Source organism: Pipistrellus hanaki (assembly GCF_964339955.1).
Source record: "Pipistrellus hanaki genome assembly, chromosome: 3".
NCBI classification, from domain to species: Eukaryota; Metazoa; Chordata; class Mammalia; order Chiroptera; family Vespertilionidae; genus Pipistrellus; species Pipistrellus hanaki.
In genome coordinates this window covers 73642266-73661842 of record NC_140505.1, presented here as the reverse complement: position 1 = coordinate 73661842, position 19577 = coordinate 73642266, and the positions used below count along the sequence as shown (strand labels likewise).

Sequence of the window (19577 nt, the reverse complement as noted above, 5' to 3'; positions counted from 1 at the left end):
GTCCCAGGTTCGATTCCGGTCAAGGGCATGTACATTGGTTGCGGGCACATCCCCAGTAGGGGTTGTGCAAGAGGCAGCTGGTCGATGTTTCTCTCTCATCAATGTTTCTAGCTCTCTATCTCTCTCCCTTCCTCTCTGTAAAAAATCAATAAAATATATTAAAAGAAGAAGAAGAAGAAGAAGAAGAAGAAGAAGAAGAAGAAGAAGAAGAAGAAGAAGAAGAAAGAAAGCAAGCAAGCAGAACAGTGTAAGCCTAGCCCTTGAAATGAAAGTTTTCGTTTCCTGGCCCCTCACACCTCCTCTCAGAACATCTCCAGGTCCCCGTGTTTCTCTTGGATCTGGAAGCCAATAAGAGACTCAGAAAATAAGTGCCTAAGCTCCAAGCAGGTGTCTGTCATCATTAAAAGGAATAAAGCAGTGATTGTCTAAGCGCAGAGTCTTAATTATCAGGAGAAAATGCTAATCTGACCTTTCGGATAACGTTAGTGCATCTGTCCCCTTTCTTCCCAGGGGGGAAACAGTTTGCTTTAAAAACAGGACTTCATAACAACCTGAAAAGAGCTTCTGGATCTCTAGAAGTGGCAGAACTGAGAGGCAGAATTCACACAAAGGAAGACTGACTACTTTGGTATCTCAGATCACAAATTACAAACGGTGTGTGCAGCCTGAAAAAGTTCACTCAGTGGCCTGCCAGGGAGAAGCAGTCTCTTCCCTTTCTCAACCAAGATTTTAAAAAGTAGAAAAGGATCCAGATTTCACTGTTCCACGTGCACGGGGACCCCGGGGGCCTGGGCCCTAACCTGGGCCGTGACCTCTCAGAGGGCCATTCTAATCTTAGCACAATGGCTTCCTCAGATCCAGGTGACCTCCCTCAGCAAATGTTTTCCTTGTGCGCCACTCCCCGGTGCCTTGCCGGTGGCCTTATGCAACTCTTATCTGCACAGGAGCAAGTGGTAAGGGAATGTCCTTCTGAACACAGCCAATCTCACTATCAGCCCTAGATCTCTGAGATTACGGTGCTTAATTATACTTCGGGTTTGGGGAGCTCATTTTCCCGTGGTACATTCAGGTCTCTGATTTCACCTTCCTGAAACCTTTTTGTCTGAAAGACACAATGTTCGGCCACTTAACCCTTCAGCCTCCGTATTCTTCTAGCTTGACTAGAACTTTATGTGCATCAGCCCAGGGAAATATAGCAGTCGGGGCAGAGCTGGCTGGGACTGCAATCAAACGCCAGTCCCTCTTCTGTCTGGAGATGAGCTGCTGGCCTGCCTTTCCGTCATCCTAAATGCCATGCTCACCAGCATTCCTCTCCTTCCAGTCTGCTCCCCTGCTGGAAACCCCGCTGAGTAGCTCATCCTGTTCCCCAAATCCTCTCTGGCTACCTAAGTTATCACTCCTGTTCCCCTCCGTGGCGGAAGCAGGCCCCTCACTCACACTCTGTGCTCCCTCCCCACCTGGGCTTCCTTCCTGCACCTCCAGGCCTCACCCTCAAGATACCCTGACAAGTGAGGGTCACGCTTTCATCCTGCTCCCCCCACCCCAGACCTTTTCTTGGCAAGGAGGGGCTTCCTTTGGCTCAGGATTCACAACCAGGCCCTGACTCTTGGTTCCAGAACAGGCTTTGGCCCTGGGCCTAGGACATCGGGTCACACACCTCCTGGGAGCACACAGGAATGGGCCCTTCCCAGGAGATGCATGAAAACTCAATGACAAAGGTAATCCTGTTTTTTCACGTTGACAAGCAAGAGCAAGCCTGCAGGAGGGAGGGCCGGTCCAGCCCCAGAAGGCAGACAGAGCCATTGCTAGCAGGCCAGAATGGTGAGCAGCTCAGCACCAGATTCTCTGAAGGCTCTTCCTTCTAGAGGCCTTCCAAACCAGGGCCAAGTCTTTGTCTCCTGTTCCTCCTACCTAATTTATAACATACACGCACAAACACATATGCATACACACGTACACATGCTCACATGCACTCACACATCCCCATACACATGGTGTGCGAACAGTTCTTTTCCCATTGAGGCTCAGAGGGTTTTGATGATTTAGGAATCCTTGAGTCCTAAGAAAAGGTATATATGTGTACCAGGAGCAAGGTCTGCTTGGCATCCTGTCTCTCCCTGGAGTGATAGGAAGTTCACCTCTTTCTCTACCTCACTCTGCCTGAAGTTCTACCATTAACGGTTCATTCTGTTTGTCCTCAAAGGTCTCTCAGTCTTCAGAAGTCTCTCCTCCTCTGAAAAAAATAAATAGTTGGGAAAGAAACTGCTACGGGTCCTTAGCGCCAGTCCTGGCCTTGAATCCATTTTTCAGATGCCTTGGTAGTGTGGGGCAAGGCCCTGAGAAAGGAAAGCTGAAAGGACCTGCAAGAGAAGGGTGGCCTGGTGAGAGGATGGGGCAAAGAGCAGCCCACAGTCTTGTGTCACGCCCAGTCTGCCTGGGCTGTAAAAGAGGAGAGAAATTTCACTCATGCATTCAACAACAAGTATGGATTGAGTCCTTATTATGTGCCAGGGGTCATGCCAGGCACTGGGATCCTGTGGCAAGCCACGCCAGCTGGTTCCTGCCTGTGTGGAGCTATGCTTCACTTGCAGGAGGGTGAGTCCCCCCAAAAAATCACACTAACAAGCATGGCATTGCAAACCAAGGTTAGTGTACTTAAGGCGTGCTCTACAAGAATAGCCCCAAGGAACCAACCGCGACTGGGGGACCAAGAAGCCTTTATGAAGAAGTGATGCTTAATCCTAAAGAAGTGGAAATTAACTAGAAAAAACACCGGGATGAGTAGGCATTCCAGGCCGACGAGGGACCTGCGTGTGCGAAGGCCCTGTCGTGTGGAGGCCCACCGAACACTGCCATCGTGTGTGATCATTGACCTTCAGTAAACTCTGAACTTGAAGGAAAGCGTTCCCTTCTAAAAATGGGTTTCCCTTTCCCTTTCCCCTTCCACTCAGCCCTGCACTTAAATCAATACCGAGCGACGCAGAGAAGGTAAGCGGTGCCGGAGAAAGCCTTAAAAAAACAAAAGTGCAGACAGCAGCTATGACAGCCATTTCCTGTTTGGTATCTCTCACCACAAACCTTCTTGGCCAAATAAATGAGCACAGGAAAACATTTTTTTGGAGAAGGATGTGGAAGAAACACAGCCTGAAAAACCAAGAAAAGAGATCTCATCTGCTTTTCAGAAAAGAGCGAAGGTCTGAGGTAAGAGCCAGAGCCACCAAACTGGACGGTGAGTCACTGAGACACCGAGTCCCTGCCCTGTGCTTAACCTGAAGGACGCTGAGGCCCAGGGTGGGACCCGGATCAGTCGATGGCAGGAGGGGGCTTGAAGCCACCTCTGGGCTTTGTGTTCGATATTCTCCTCTGGTCCCACCAGACAGCATCTTCTGGATTCTTTTATCGGGGGAGGAACGACGGGGCCGGAACCGCCTCAGAGACCTCTATAGGGGAAGCTAGGTTGTGGGTTGAGTAGAGGAGCCCGGGTCCTTATACTATGAAGAGGAGGATGAGGGGTTGTAGACACTAGGTTTTCTGTATTTGATCTTCACGGTGGCCCTGGGAGACAAGGACTCACATCTCCATTTTACAAATGAGGAAATAGAGCCTCTGTGAGGAGGGTGAACTCCTGAGGTAACTAACACCCAGGTAGAGTGGCAGAACTGGTCTAGTTTGAAAGGCCATATTTTACTTTCTCCCCCTTTTCCCAGTCTAATTCCTCAAGTTCCCCACCCAGATTGCCAGTAAGCTACCCACCACTTCCAACTGCCCCTCCACTCGGACGGCCTTCTCACACCTGGACAGATGTGCAATGTAACCCGTCTCCATCACAATGCCCCCAAGGAAAAGTGTGCATTGGTTCCTCTGTCCCAGCCCTAGGGGCTGGCTGGTGTGTAAACACTTGGGCTGGCACTGGATCCTCTCACTTTGGGTGAGTGTCAAACATTTTGTTTTGTTTTCTTTTGATTTAGCTCTTCCTCCCAGAAGTTAAAACAGAAAATTCCCAAACTCAAAGTCATACTATTCGAATCCGAACAGCGCTGCATGCTCAATGTCTGGTCTTGTTCTGCTCCAGAAAAGCTCCTTTGCTAACACATTCCAGGTAACAATCAAGCAGTTTGCAAGGACGGGCTGCTGGCCCTCAGGTCCGGAGGAGGAGGAACACTGCAGGGTTCAGTGGCAGAGGGGACTAGTTGTCCTCCAACACCTATTCTCTTAGTCTTTCATTAATAACAGAGCTCTCACATGTTAGCTGAGCACATATAGTATACCTGCCCAGCTAGAGACGATTTCACAGCCTCCCTTGCAGCTGGGAATGACAACCGGACAAAGATCTAGACACGGGAATATGTGCACAAATGATTGTGTCCCTTAAGTCTGTGTTTACTCACCTTTTCTCCTTTCTACAGGCTGGAACGTACATGTGAGGACAAGAGCAGGAGCAGCCACTTTGGACCCTAGAGTCGCACACCCAGTACTGCTCATCTCTGGGACGTTAGTGAGGAAAGAAGAAAAATCTTCCATGTTGTTCAAGACACTCTATTTTGAGTTCTCTGATTCACAAGCTTAAACTGACCCTAAGTATTTATGCACTTATGTGAATGAATCTCTAAGTGGGGTACATACCATGCAGCACTTCTCAAGTATATACGACCTTAATACCTATTTCTCAAAACAGTTTAGGAATGTGCTACTTGAAATACATCTTGTAAAAACATTTAAAACACTTTTTTCAACATTCTCAGAATCCAAGCTGTAACTCCGCCCACAAGCTGTGCTTGTCTCCAATTATTCATCCAAGAGAAGTTTATGGTACATAAACTGGTCTCCCCCCAACACTTCTCTAAAAGAACCCATTTCTTTTCCTCAAACCACTGGCCTCATCCCTGCAGTAGGCCACACACCCTGCACTTCTAACTATGGGAGTTCATGCTCCAGGAGACCATAAAGAGTTGCCAAATGCAGATAGAGCCTAATCCCAGAAGAGGCTAGTTATAAAAATTATACTGACATCAGCCACTGGTGTCCTGATTTTTAAAAAGGAAAAAAATATTTATCCAAAGAAGATAAAGCCTCCCAAGCATAAGCAAGAAGCAGTCCCAGGTCATGGAAAAGTTGTGTTTAGAAAACAAGTCAAGAGCTCACTTGATTGAAAAAGAAAACATGCCCTCAGTGAACACCATACTTAAAGCTAAAAGAAGCTTCCCTCTAAGATCAGGAGCAAGGTGAGGGTATGCCCTCTCACCACTTGTTCTCAACATTGTACTGGAAGTTCTAGCTGGGCAATGAGGCAACAGAAAGAATTAAAAAGGCATTCAGATTGGAAAGTAAGAAGTAAAACTATTTCTATTTGTAAATGGCATTTTTATGTAAACCCATAATAGAACTAAGAACTAGTATACCAGGATTGATTTCAGAGATTTTGATTATTGATTTCAGAGAGGATGAAGGAGAGAGAGAGAGAGCGCTATCAGCTGCCTCTTGCACGCTCCCCACCAGGGATCAAGCCTGCAACCTGGGCATGTGCCCTTGAGTGAAATCAAACCCAGGACCCTTTAGTCCACAGGCCAATGCTCTATCCACTGAGCAAATCCGGCTAGAGCCATTTTAGAGGTTTTTAAATAGAAAATCATAAAGAAAAAAATTTGAACTTTCCTGGTTTTACTCTTCTCCCAGCCTCCAAAAAGGGCAGGTGGGAGCGGAGGGGAGCATTGGCTTCTCCATGCAAAGCCCACCCGATGGAAAGCCTTGCATCTGGACTCTCCTGCTCCACCAGAGCCAGCTGAACATGGGCACCGGGATCAGTCCATCAAATCTTCCTTAGCACAGAGATTTGTAAGAGCAACATCAAGTCTTCTGGCTGCCCCAGCTTTCCCTTGTATTTAAGTCCTGGATTGTGAGTGAAACTGATATTTCTCTTAAACTGAAGGAGAGAGCCCATGATACCTAAAAAAAAAGATGCTAAGATATGAAGATAGGAGAACAGAGATAGAAGACATACACAACTTCAATCAAAGCCACAATCCTCAAATTAAAATTAATCATACATTTCCCACTAGAATTCAGAAATGTTTCAAAGTAACATTTTAAGCCCTAGCTGGCTTGGCTCAGTGGATAGAAACTTGGACTGCAGACAAAAGGTCTTGGGTTCGATTCCAGTCAAGGGCATGTACCTCAGCTGCATGCTCTTCCCTGGCCCAGCAAGAGGCAACCAATCGATGTGTTGCTCTCACATTGATATTTCTCTCTGTCTTTCCCTCTCTTCCACTCTATCCAAAAATCAATGGAAAAATATCCTCGGGTAAGGATTAAAAAACAAACGAACGAAGTAACATTTTAAGTTTACCATCCTATTGTCTAGTACAATTGGCAGCATCCAAAGTCCTGTTAGAAGTCAAGAGGCATGTCATTCCCACTAGAATATTATTTGAATGTTAATATATTAAAATAAATAAAGGGAGGGAAAGAAAGCTTGCAAAATACAGTCTCCAGTTCAAATTTTATTTGCATACAAAAATATATTATAATGAGGAAAGCATATCACTGTTTCCAACTATATATAATTAATTACAAATATTTTCATAAAAGCACTTTAAATTACATGAAAGCCGTCTTTTAAGAGAAATACGATATTAGCATGGGTGGTCTGCTTTAATATGCTGCAAGCAGGTAAACAAAGTCAGTTTCACTGTTGGAATTGCTCAAGGATGAGCCCAAAGGCTAGTTTTAGGACCAGCTGGGAATGGCCTGGTGGTGGGCGTGTGCTCATCTCTATTCCTCTGGCAGCAAATTCTGCAGCTGATTTTACCAGGTCCTCGGAGCTTTCTGAAGCTTTCCCCTTATGATGAAAGGACCCAGAACTTCTCCTTTTCTCACATACCTGTAGATAGGACAGATAAGGTTATCCATTCACAAAAGTGTACAATTCCTATGTTTAAACACCATCTTGGATATGCATCAAAGCAACAAACTTAATGTCAGGTTTCCCACACAATGTCTGTCTGATTAACTGGTATGACTGGTCAGCCTGCTGCAGTTTCCATGAAGTAGACAGGCTTGTTACATGAGTCTAATGCAACTGAGCAGTAATTACAAAAAATCTCTGTCAAAACAGGCTCTGGTCTTCTGATGTAGGATGGTACAGCGTGTAAGAAAATGGGCAATAGCTCTGCAGGTAGAGAACACACAGGACTTTCCACCTAATATGTAAGCCTCCCTGAAACAGTGTGAAGAACAGAGTTATTTTTAGATAACCAGCTTTGCATCCAATTTTTCAGATTTTGCCCAGCTATTTAGCAGAGCACAGCATAAAATATTTTTTATGGGAAATCAACTCTTTCATTGAAAAAGTAAGGGGCTAGGACAAAATTCTCCAAGCTTGTTCTGCGACTGAACAAGAAGAGAGCTACTGAAACATTATTCTCAGAAGCTCTAGCTGTCCTCTGGCTCCTGAAATCCTGTCCTTTGGAAACAGGGTGTAGTGATGATCAGATATCTCCAGATTTCAACATTTTTAGTTACACAAAATGGGGTATAATTATGTAATGGCCAATGGGAAATAAGGTATTGCATACTCAATGCAGGTCTTTTCGTAACTAGCATGGATCTTTGGCTATAGGGTCTCCCTGGCTAACTCTCTCTCGGGATCCAACCCTCTGGAAGTCAGACCTCACCAAGCCCCTGGATCAAACCTGGGGATTTCCCTGGCTGTGGGATGGTACCCCTCTGGCTTGTCAGCATAATGCCTGCATAGCCAACCAGCCCATTTCTTCTCTGAAAAGCCTGGCAGACCATCCTGATGGTAAAGCTCCTCTTGCTCTAATGAGTACACCACTTGTACTCTCCATTTCTCAAACAAAATGCCATTGTTTGCTGGTGGCCTATTCTCCCAGTTTAAAAAGTTGCTCGGTCTACTTTAAGGCAGGCTGACTCTCCCACTTTCTTTCTGAGCCACTGGGGTCCTTGTATTGGAACTCAAAGAAGCCTTATGGTGTAACTTCCTGCCCCAGGCAAGTTGGTAAACATTACAGCACTTTATCAGATGTGTCGGTTAGTTTTCCGTTTGATTTTTTAATACCAGGCATGTACTCACTTGCTAATGTTCTGTCAAGATCAGCAATAAAGTCTTCTAGCTCTTTCGTGTCTCCTAGTTTGGCTGAAAAACAATAGTTGGAGTTCAGTTTCCCCATATCAGAGACAGCCAATGACTCCCACCTTTTCTACTATTATTTGACCCCGTTTTGCATCTCTCTGTCTTCAGAGATGTTACTGACGAGTGTCCTGTACCAACCCCAGTGTCTGCTCCAGGGTTTACTTACAGTCAACTCAGAACCGCATTCTGAAAAATAAACTAAATGATTCTTCGATTCCACTACCCTATCCACCCCCCAACAATCTGGAAGAAGAACCTCCCTTTGAGGCCTTATAAGTTTGGGGGGTGATAGGGAAGGGGGGAGAGGGCTGAGGAGCAAGGAAGAAAAATAAAATGTTTTGCTTTTTTTGATTGCGTAGGATTTGAGTTATCAGTCAAAGATATTCAGTAAGCATGGCCCTGTGCGAATGGACACCCAGACCCCCTAATTCCTGCTGCACTTCTCTCTCTGACACTTTCTTGCTTGTACTGTCTGTCACCTTGCCCTCAGAGTCCCTCCAGTATGAAATGAATGAAGAGCCACTTGTCCTTGTCGAAGTGGTACAGGGAAGGGGACATGAGGCTCCTCCTATCCCATCCAGGTGCCAGCAAGAGGGAATGAGTCCTTCTCCTGATCTGTTTCCTCTGCATCCTGATACATACGTTTTCTGTGTATCTTACTTTTTCTTTCTGTAGAATTCATCATTCATGCCTTCTCTGAAATGCATTACCGGGTATACGTATTAATTAACCCCTGCTGGCTACAAATGGCTCTTTGTTTTTAGTTAATATAGTCAATTTGCCAGCAGGGCTCTGTTCCCCTCTTTAATTCCTGCCTCTTGAGGATCAGGTAGCAGATCTGGACATGCTTTAAGCCACTTTCTAGACTGCTCTGTCTGTCTGAATTCAGCAGACCTGTTACAGATGGAGGGCAGGACAATGGTGGAGTCCCTGGAGGCTGCTAATATTGCTCTCCTGAGAGAGTTTTAAAACAGCTCCTTTGAAAGAGAGAATTCCACCTTAATGCCAGAGTGAGAAAAGTGATGGGATCTTCATATTTCTCTTCAACCAAGTCCTATTTTTATTGCATTCTGCAACTATTTTCAGCAAGTATAATGTTTCTTAAGGAAAAAAGAAACTCCTTTTGTTTTCAAAAGGGCCCTTGTTCACTGTAACAGAACATTCAGCTCTCTAGCTGGAGACGCTTACTAGTTCCAAAAAATAAGAGGCCGCTCATGCATCTTTAAAGCTTCCAGGGCTGCTCACCCCACAGCAGAGACGGGCTGGAGCTGCTATTTAGAATAATGTTAGATCATCTCTTGTCTCATAATGATGGCCCCATTTAATTGCTAAATTGGTCATCTGAACTCATTGGTTAGATAGTTAATGCAATAAAAAGAATCCTACTTTCTGCAAAGCCTAACTGCCGAGTTTGAAACTCTGGAACCCACCAGCCAGGGAGAGCACTGCCCTCGGCACAGGCTCGAGGACGCCGCCTGAGAGAAAGCAGAGCACTGCGTAGCGTCTACTCACTTTCTTTCTCCCTGAGAATTTGAGTTTTTTTGGTGACCCCATACCACTCCCACTGTGTTATCTGATTTCACCTTCACACTTATCAAAACCCTGAAAAATAATAAATTCCACTTTACACTATACTATACTAAAATATTACCGTAATCATCTATTTGATTTGCTTTTGGGAAAGATGGGTTAAGGATCGGGGGAAGAGAGAAAAGACTGGGAAGAGGAAGGGAATAAGGAAGAAAAAAAAAAAACCCGCGCTCAAACTACTGAACTCACCTTTCCGAGGAGTGATGGCGGGAGAGAGCAGAGCCGGGGTGGAGTCTGTTGGAGAATTCAGTTTTTCGTCGCTGAAGCTGAAGCTGTTCCTATATAATGAATCTGCACCTTTCAGGAAAGAAAACGTAACTCATTAGGAATGGTCTTCAGTCTATGATCAACTGCTTATCACCAAAAGGAGCAAAAGATATAAATTTCTAGTAAACAAAATGGGTTGATTTCCAGATTTTATATGTCTGCCTCCAAAATGATTTGAAGCAGGAGAGCGAGTGTGTGGTTAGTGTGTGTGTGTAATCACACGCACCAAAGGCCCTTGCGGCCCTGAAAAAGGTCAGGTGTGATGGAGTCACCACAACCACACAGGAGCCCACTGCCCGGGTGCCTGACCTACACCAAGTTGATTTGGGATCTTAGACTTATGGAATCATCTTTTCTAAAGAATGTCTTTTCTGCCCTCTGAACTCCCTAAGATAGACACAAGGTTGGATCCCATGACTGAATAATTTTCCCTGCCTGCTCAAGAGAGAATCTTTGTCATGATTTTCCTGAGAGCTTACACTCTGGAGTTAAGCTAGAGGGTCAAAGATAAAGATTTCTCCTCCGGTAGCTTGTCTGTTACAGACCCTTAGAGTGATTTCATGGTTCCCTCTATTGTCCCCCAAAGACCAGAGAGACAGCAAGGCAAAGTCACAGAAGCAGGGCTGCACTGGGCGTCAAGGAAACTGCTCAGCTACGTGGGTGCCCTTGAGCAAGACAGTATCTCTGGGCTTTAGTTTACCCATCAATAAAGTGGGAAAATGGACTAAATAATCCTTAAAGTCCTTTCCTGCTCTGAAGTTCTGAGATTCTATTTCTCTAAATCCTGCCAAGGGGGAGGAAACCAGCCCACAGGCTGCCCAGCCATGCGGCTGTGACAGAGAGGAGCTGCCGGCTGAGCTGCACCAACTCAAAGGGCTCAAAGGCAGAGCAGGCAGAGGAAGCAGGATGTGGCCAATGAGGTCACAAAGGAACAGTCTTCCTGGTTAAAACAAAACACAAAGCCAGCCCCGGCTGTAGCGGAGATGATCTCTGGAAATACTCTTCAGGTGAGAGAGGGAAGCTGAATCATGAGGGCCTGGCGAGCCCCCATTCCTCCTTAAGAATTATCCAATCACCTCCAGGTCAGGAGGCTGCAAACACATCCTTCTTTGGTCCCTTGTCTCCCCTGCTCTTCTGCGGAGGTGGGGGGGGGGGGGGGGGGCAGCACCATCTTGTCTTCCTGGCCCACACACCCATTTTGTCCACCTTCTCAAACACGCCCAACCCTCACAGTTCTCGCCCTTTAAAGGTCCAGCTCACATCACCTGGAAGGACTACGTCATTTTTCCGGGCTTTGATGATGAACACCTACTGAGATCCAAATGCTGAACCTCTCACATTTCCCTAAAAACATATTCCTCAGAATACTGGTCTTTTAAAAAAGAGAGAGAGAACAGTGTAATCAACTAAGTTTGGGGAGCACTGAGCATCCTTGGAGATCCCCATTGTGTATTTCCACTTTAACATCCCTGAGACGTCTTGTGATGAAGGAAGCCCTATTGCCCAAGTTTACTTGATCACGGGACACTTTTCTGTGGCACCCCTGCTAATATTTCTTAGGACTCTTGTGCTCCATGGAATTCAACTCGGCAAGTGCCTTCTGTTTGCCTTGTCAGCTAAGCCCTCCTCTAGAGCAGTCTGGGTTTCCTCAAGGAAAAGCCTTTTCCCAACATACAGCAAAGTGGTTGTGTCCACTGCAGACCTACAGCAGAGAGTTACTATCTGTCACCAGGCAGAAGTCAGGAGAATCCCACAAGTCTGTGGGAGAAAGATGAGGCAAGTCAGAGAGGCAGGAAAACCACAGAGGACCCTGGAGAGGCAGGCCTTGTGCCCAGACTCCTGAGCCAGCAGGAAGGAACACTAGGCCTTTGGCACATTATCTCACCCCCATCCCTGGCCCAGCGTGCCAAACCCAGAGACTCGCTGGCCCAGATCTCAGTGGCCACACCTCTGTTCTCTATCTCCCAGAGACAGTTGGCCGTGGAGAGCCGGTTTCTCCACCACACCTTATTCCACCCCACCCTGTACCACAGGCCCTGGCCAGGACTTTGGACTTCATCTCTATTCTGCTCCAACTTCCCAGCTATTTTATATCACCATATACTCATCCTTTGGGAGGAGAAAACACACACACACACACACACACACACACACACACACACACTAGCTCATATTTTGGCTCATTGATGCTTCTTCTTTCTGTAAGTCCTATGCACAATCTGGGCCAAACTTGACTCCAGACTCCAAAATGTTCAACCATCAAAAGGAAATGAAACCCAGTATCCGTTAGCCAAAACTGCCCACAGTTTAGTCCCACCCTGTGGTAATATTCTACAAATGTCATTCATGAAAAAGATGCAAAGGACAACCTCAAGAGCCTCAGAGATACTGTGGGCCCGGAAGAAGCTGTTGCCATGGAGATGTGTGGGAGAGAGGCCGTGAAAGCTGTGTGGCCCTGTGTAAGTCACTTCACCTCTGGGCCTTAGTTTCTTTTGCTAAAGGGGAATAACTGAGGTGCTCCGTATATGATACTGATGGGTTTTCTTGATTTATTTTCAAGTTCCTGGCAAAATGGAGGATGGAATACCCAGGACAGGAAAAGTCACCACAGAGAATAGTAAGAATCAAGATTCGGGGCCCAGGCTTCCTCCTCTTCCTCAGATAGTAGCGAAGTCTTTAAGAGAAGCTTATGTGTAGGGGTGCCCTAGAACAAACCCCCCAAGAACAAACCACCGACACAAAAGTACCTCAAACTCTTGACCTCTCTTTACCCTTTGCCCAATGAAATTTCATATTACAGACTTTTATTAAGCACCTGCAATGAACAACATCTCACGTTAAGCACTATGGTAAATTAAAAGGTAAGCAAAGCTTGGCTTCCCATTCCTGTCATTCCCCTGGAACTCTACTCCTTACAAAATAACGGCCAGTTAGTCTAATGAGATGACAGTAGTGGGTATTATTAATACACATATTAATGTATTATTGCTCCACCCGGGTATCAGGTGCTATCAATAGTGGCTTGAGGGACACAAACAGTGATGATTTGAGGAACCTTGGCAGGTGTCAAGAATAGATATTTTAAAGCCTGACATCTACTTCAGTCAGCTCTAAAGCCCATCTCACAGCAGCCCAAAGCCCCATAAGGCATCCTTGTCAAGTCAACTTCGTGTGCTGAAGCCAGGAACCTCAAATTCAGGGACCAAGTTTTGTAAGACACCGTTAGAAGAAATGTAAGCATATTAAATATACAAACATCTAACTTTAGAATCACTAACAGAGCTTGGAAAAACAGAGGCTTGTTTAAAAGGTAGATGTGTGTTTTTAGTTTAGGGGTGGGGAGAAAGGTAATTTAGGGTTAGCGCCAACATGTGCCAGTCCAGCGGGGAGTAAAACCACAGACAGTGAACCTTGGCCAGAGCTCCTGTAAATATAGAACAATCCCACACGTTTAAGGCAGGCAAACTATAGTAATCAACTGAGGAAAAGAAAGCCTTGGACCTGTTTCCCTTTTGCCACAGGGAATGGGGGCGTGGTGAATTTCCACCTCAAAAATCTAAGTTCTGACAGCCTCCCTGAAAATGTGAGAATGGGATAGAATAAGGAAGAGCCCCTTCCTCAGTTGCACCGCTGCTGCCTCAGCTTTGCTTCTGGGACTGCTCCTGACTCTAGAAGCTCTCCAGGCGGCCTTCAGCGTGAGACCTGTCACCCACCCAGAATTCCTAACGCAGTACGAGGGCAACCAGAGGGCTCCGCACTCCCCATTCTCCCACGGTTTGAACAAGTTCAGGTTCTAGTCTCAGGGGCTCCTATGTCTGATCAGCCGATATGCTTCCCATCATGCTGGCACCCAGGGTCCAGAAGGTCCCCTCTCCCAAGGCCAAGCTCGAATAGTCTGGGCGAAGGCATTCAAACATTCTAGTCTTACACGTGCTAAGGTAGCCAGTTGCTTGTCTGGCCCTACAATATCATAATAGCCCAAGCATTCACAGAAAACTTCAGACCTTAAACACATTTGGCTTAAAGTTATTTTTCAAACTATGCTGTTTTCTCACTATTTTTGGAAATCGTTTTAGAAATATTGAGAAAACAATATCGTTTGAAAAAGAAGTTTAAACCAAAGATGTTTGCAACTCCTGCAACACGTCTGATGATCAAGTTTGGGCCACACTGCCCTACTCCTAACTACACTGCCCGCTCACTGCTGGAGTTAAACTCTCCACGGAGGGGCCTGAGATTACCTGTCAGAACCCAAGAGGGGAAAGGAACAAGCTATCTTGACCACCCCCATTTGAATACCACCCCTAAGGTGAAGTTATCTTGCAATTGTTATTTTGGTCCTCTCCACGTCTTCGGACTCCCTAAGTGGAAACAGGGAGTATTTCCTTATTAAATATCCATTCTTCTTTCCCATCTACGTAACTTGCTTCTTTGGGTGGAAGAAGAAATGTCTATCTTTCTCCTTTGTATGCAAATAACCTAGTGAGAAAAGGAAGGATTCTAAAAAATAAAAAAATACAGAAATGTACCTGGCATAGGTTGACCATCAACCTATAAATCAAGAGGTCACGGTTCAATTCCTGGTCAGGGCACATGCCCACAATGCAGGCTCTGCCCCCAGTGGGGGATATACAGGAGGCAGCCGATCAATGATTCTCATCATTGATGTTTCCAAATCTCTCTTCCTTTCCCTTCCTCACTGAAAGAAATATATATATATATATATATATATATATATATATATATATATATATATATATTAAAAAACAGAAATCAGTGGGAACATCTTCAGAGCAATACAACTATAAGGACAAAGTGAAAACTAAGGCAACCTTGATTTAGAGTTCGTACATTAACATTTTCATGGAAGACACTGACTTAAATGTATATGTGATCTACATGATATACCCTGATATATGCATTTTAGTGTTTTTCTTGAAAGCATTAAGAAAAGCAAAAAGCCCTGGCTGGTTTAGCTCAGTGGGTAGAGCATTGGCCTGCGGACTAAAGGGTCCCAGGTTCAATTCCTGCCAAGGGCATATGCCCGGGTTGCGGGCTCAATCCCTAGTGGGGGGCATGCAGGAGGCAGCCAATGATTCTCTCTCATCATTGATGTTTCTATCTTTCTCTCCCTCTCCCTTTCTCTCTGAAGTCAATAAAAATATAAAGAGCAAATATTTCTTCCTAATATGAGCTATGGATATTTCTAATTACACTGTTAAACAGCATCAGTTCAACCTCACAGCTAGAGAAGCTGAACCCCACTCATCACCTGGACTGACAGTGCTCAGCCTGGCCCCACTGCCCTAGCAGATGACCATTTGAAAGATACCCCTTCACACACAACCACCATGGCTAAGCAGGCACTTGTCCTGGGTCCAATGGGACTTCATTTCTATTCCTGAGGACTTGGCTCCCATTCCAGCCAACAACCCACCCTGAAGAGCAAGGCCTTAGAGAGAGAGAGAGCCCATGTGGTTCTGATGTCTTATCAGAAAAATACAGATAACAGTGTCTACCTTATAGAACTGTGGTAGTGATCATATGAGATAACACATTTAAAGCCCAGCAAAGAGATGACTAAAAGTAAGAGCTAATAAATATTAATAGTAATCATAGTCAGGGCTTGGCAAAAGTGTGTCTCCCTTTTGGATGACTGAATTCAGCAGGATCTACCTCTCTCAAATATTCTCTTCCACAGGAAAACATAAAACTGACAAATGATTAAAACGAAATTCCTGTACTCAATTCTTGGTGGCAATTAAGATATACAAATTATGCTTCCTTAAGAAATTACTATTTAGATACACACCGCTTCTGTCAAGACTAGTTCTAAGCAGTCATATGGGGGACAAACCACACATTTGTTGAAAGGACTGATGTCACCGGAGCCTTCTTTATGCCCTCCCCATTACTTCTCTCAACACCAAACTAAGGTTTAGTTCAACAGCTAACAACAAAAGCAGAAAACAAAATGTACACACATACCCTAAAGAACATTACAGATTATTTCACACATCCCTCCCCAAAACCATTCAGAATGTTTCCAGTACCTTCTCTTTGAGGCCCCTGAAAACAGATCCCAGCTCTGAAACCCTCCCCAGGGGAGCTGCAATCACCCATGAATGGGCCAGCTCAGACCATCCTGCAGCCAAGCGCGGCTGTGGCTTAGAAAGGAGCTGTTCTTTGCAATAGACCGGCACTGGACAGGCTGCCCAGCTTTCTTTCCTGTGGGGGAGAGAACTTGTTCTCCGTGAATTGCTCCATGCCCCAGTAGAAGGAGACGTATTTCAGTTTGGCCACAGAGAGTGAGACACATTTCAAAAGTTTTTAGACTTCCCTGAGAAATTAAATAGAAGCGGTCTGGTCATTAGCCACAAAGTCCAAAAATACAAAATGGAAAATTAACAGCACACTATTCCATTCCCTTTCACCTCAAAGCTGCAATTAGATCTAACCCTTGGGCAAGGCAGCCAAGAGAAAGCCAGCTGGAACTCCGGTTTCTGACTCAAACCCTGAGGGGTGGTGCCTGCCCTTTATCCCTCCTCCGGAGCCGGCTCCTATTTAAGTCTAGGACCGAACCTTTGCCCTCCAACAAGGAAGAACTTCAGATTTCAAAAGGAGAGAATTGCAAGGAAAGGTCACTGCTTTCACTTCCAGAGTCAAGGGCAGCAAAGAGAGTGCCATGCATGCTTGCAGCCATCTAGGGAGTGAAGTCTTGAGAATAACCCAGAATTGCTTCAAATTTCACTTTGAAAAATAAGTAATTTGAAACCGGCAAGCATGTAAAACTGAAAAGTCACCAAATGTGCTCTCTGACACCTACACAGACATCCATAATCCTCAGAGGACACCTGGGTTCCGGGAGAAAGCTGTCTCTCCTGAGCTTGTTTAGGACAGAGACCCTGGCAGCCGCCAGCAAGCATCTCCCCGCTGTCTGTCCTCTGGCTCCCTGTCCGGTCTGAGTGTCCCCAAAGCCAGCCCTCCCCCAGGGGCCTGGAGAAAGGATGGGTCACTTCCGAAAACACTTGAACCCAGCAGTGCCAGGGATTCCATCAAAACTCCCTGTCATGGAGCAGCAAGTCTGGGAGCTCGGGGCCAAAAGAAATTGCAAGAAGTTATTTCAAACATCCCAGGAGCACCCGTTTATGAAACTTTTCCTGGTTTCACACATGTTTCAGTCTTGTGCCCTCCCACGCCCCCTCCCACCCCCACTCCAGTGCCACTTGCTCCACATCCTCTGAGAAGTCCCTGCTGAGAGGGGAGGAAGGGGGCAGGAGCGGAGGGGAGGGAACTGTGGAAAGGCTTGGTCCCAGGAGTCTCGTCTGCTGCTTCAGGGAACCCTCCACTCCAGCCTGTGACACCTGCGGGCGGGCGGGCTGGCGGCGGGGAGACCCACTGGTCCTCAAGAGCCTTCCCCGGGTTCTTGCAACGGCTGGGCGACTGCCCCGCGACTACCCTCTCCGGTGCCCTAGCGACTGCCCGGAGCGCCCTTGTCCCCAGACACCGAGGGTGCCCACGGCTCAGACTGCGGCCCGGCAAACGGAGCGGGAGCCTCGGGGCGCCGGGCACCCCCGGAGGGCGCACTCACTCTCGGAGTCGCTGAAGCCGCTGCTGTCGCTGACGCTGGCGCTGCTCCGCCGCTTCATGCGCTGCAGGTGCTCCTCGTAGTGGAAGTGGCGCGCGTGGCAGGGCGACGCGAAGTCCGCCAGCACCGCGTCGAACTCGCACAGCGCGTCCGTCAGGTCGCCGGCGGCCGCCGAGTCCAGGGCCGGCGCTGCGGGGGGGGTGGGGGGGGGAACACGGGCTCAGACCTCGGGGACCCGCGGGCACCCCGTCCCGCCCGCCCGGAGGGGCGCCCGCTCCCGGGGACCGCTAACTCTGACAGTCTCCCCTCCCCTGGAGCCCGGTCCCCATCCCTCCGCTTCAGAGAGGACACGGCCCCCGCGGGTACCACTGCGGCCAGGCCACCCGCGGGGGGCACGGGGGGGGGGGGCTCCCTCCCACGCGCCCCGGCTCCGTGCGCCCACGCTCGCTCCCCGGGGGCGGTGCGACCCCGCGGGCGGAGGGAACACTGAGTCAGGCTGCGCAAGGGGTGGGGCTCGGGTCCTCAGCCCTGGGGGGGGGGGGGGGCGCCGCGGGCAGGCTCCGCTGGTGCGGATGGCGGGAGGTAAAGTGCAGAGAGGACACGGCATCCCTCTTCTTTCCCGCCTTTCACCCAACCCCACGCCACCCCCACCTGTAAGCCCAGGCCTCTAAGGGGACCCCCACTCACCTGCGGCGGCGGCGGCCGCGGGGCTGCCCTGCGCGGCGGGCGGCTTCATGGGCGGCTCTGCCCGGCGGGGGCGGAGGGTCCTGGAGGTGCTGCCCGGGCCCCGGACGATCCACTGAAGCGGGGATCGGCGGTCGGCTCTGCTCCGGCTCTGCTCCCGCTCCGCTCCGGCTCTGCTCCCGCTCCGCTCTGATTCTGCTGCCGGTTCTGCTGCTGCTCTGCCGGTCGCCCAGCGCGGTCCGCACGCGCCCTTTCAGCAGCGCCGCCACCGCCGGAGCCTTATAGCCGCCGCGGGCGGGGCGGGCGGGGCGGGGCCGGTGCGCGGGGGCGGGGGGGGGGGGGGCAGCCGCCCGCCGGGGCGCCCTCTCCGCGGACACCGCCCTCGCCACGCGCCGCCCGGGGACCGCAGTGACTAGGACTGGCTGGAGCCCAGGTTACAGCCCAAATATTTACCCGCCGCTTTCCCCGCGCACCCTGACAACCCGGCCCACGAAGATGGCTTTGACGTCACCAGAACCCCCAAAAGTTCATCCTTCGGCTGCTTCCCGCCCTGTGGCCTGAACGAATGGCAGCCTCAGTTCCCTCCTCTGAGAAATGGAAATGCTGAGCCTCCCGGGTTTGCTGTGAAGAATAAAGCAGCTGAAGGAGAGACCCAGGGGGCATCTCCCACGCATCCCCACCCAACTGCTCTGAGGGACCTAAAAGTTGTGGGTGGAGCCGTGGCAGGGCAGCTCAGTGGGTTCCAGCGTGGCCCCAATGTGCCAAGCCTGCCGCAGTTCCATCCCCGTGGGGCACGTACAAAGAGGCAACCAATGAAGGCATGAATAGAGGGAACAACAGATAGATGTTTTTCTCTCAAACCAATAGATAAAAATTAAAGAGTTGTGGGTCTAGCCAATGTGGCTCAGTGGTTAAGCCGGGACCTATGAACCAGGAGGTTGCGGTTAGATTCCTGGTTGGGACACATGCCCTCTTTCCGGCTTGATTATTACTGGGGCCTGCGGGAGGCAGCCAATCGATGATTCTCTCTCATCATGGATGTTTCTATCTCTCTCCCTCTCCCTTCCTCTCTGAATGCAATAGAATCATTTAAAGTTTAAAAAGAGTTCTGGGTGGAAAGTGTGGGGGCAAGAGAGACAGAAGTCAGTGGAGCCCACGGTTTACCAACCTTGACTGCTCCCAGCTGAGCCAGAGCCTGAGGACAGTCCCCAACTTTATTCTGGAGAAGCTTGTTAGGCCGAAGAAATGGCTTCCTAGGTGCAAAGAGTACCTGGGCCTCTCTGAGTCCACACTCATGGG

General features: G+C 48.2%; 1 protein-coding gene across 1 annotated transcript; it reads right to left on the bottom strand.

Annotated features, from left to right (window-relative positions):
• Window positions 1-6484: 6484 nt before the first annotated feature.
• Window positions 6485-18698, bottom strand: RGCC (regulator of cell cycle). Its single transcript, XM_084878837.1, has 5 exons — window positions 18282-18698; window positions 17598-17783; window positions 9929-10036; window positions 8090-8152; window positions 6485-6877 (listed from the first exon to the last, which is right to left on the bottom strand). Exons 1-5 carry the CDS (start codon window positions 18328-18330, stop codon window positions 6870-6872), a joined length of 414 nt encoding a protein of 137 aa, XP_084734963.1. The 5' UTR covers window positions 18331-18698; the 3' UTR covers window positions 6485-6869.
• Window positions 18699-19577: the final 879 nt, after the last annotated feature.

What these genes read in the sequence shown, in the direction of transcription:
- RGCC (XM_084878837.1), bottom strand. Translation starts at nt 18,330, where the DNA reads ATGAAGCCGCCCGCCGCGCAGGGCAGCCCCGCGGCCGCCGCCGCCGCA. An exon ending in CGCGGCCGCCGCCGCCGCAG is followed by an intron (nt 17,784 to 18,281) that starts GTGAGTGGGGGT and finishes CCCCCCCCGCAG; the next exon opens with CGCCGGCCCTGGACTCGGCG. An exon ending in CGGCTTCAGCGACTCCGAGA is followed by an intron (nt 10,037 to 17,597) that starts GTGAGTGCGCCC and finishes CTTTCCTGAAAG; the next exon opens with GTGCAGATTCATTATATAGG.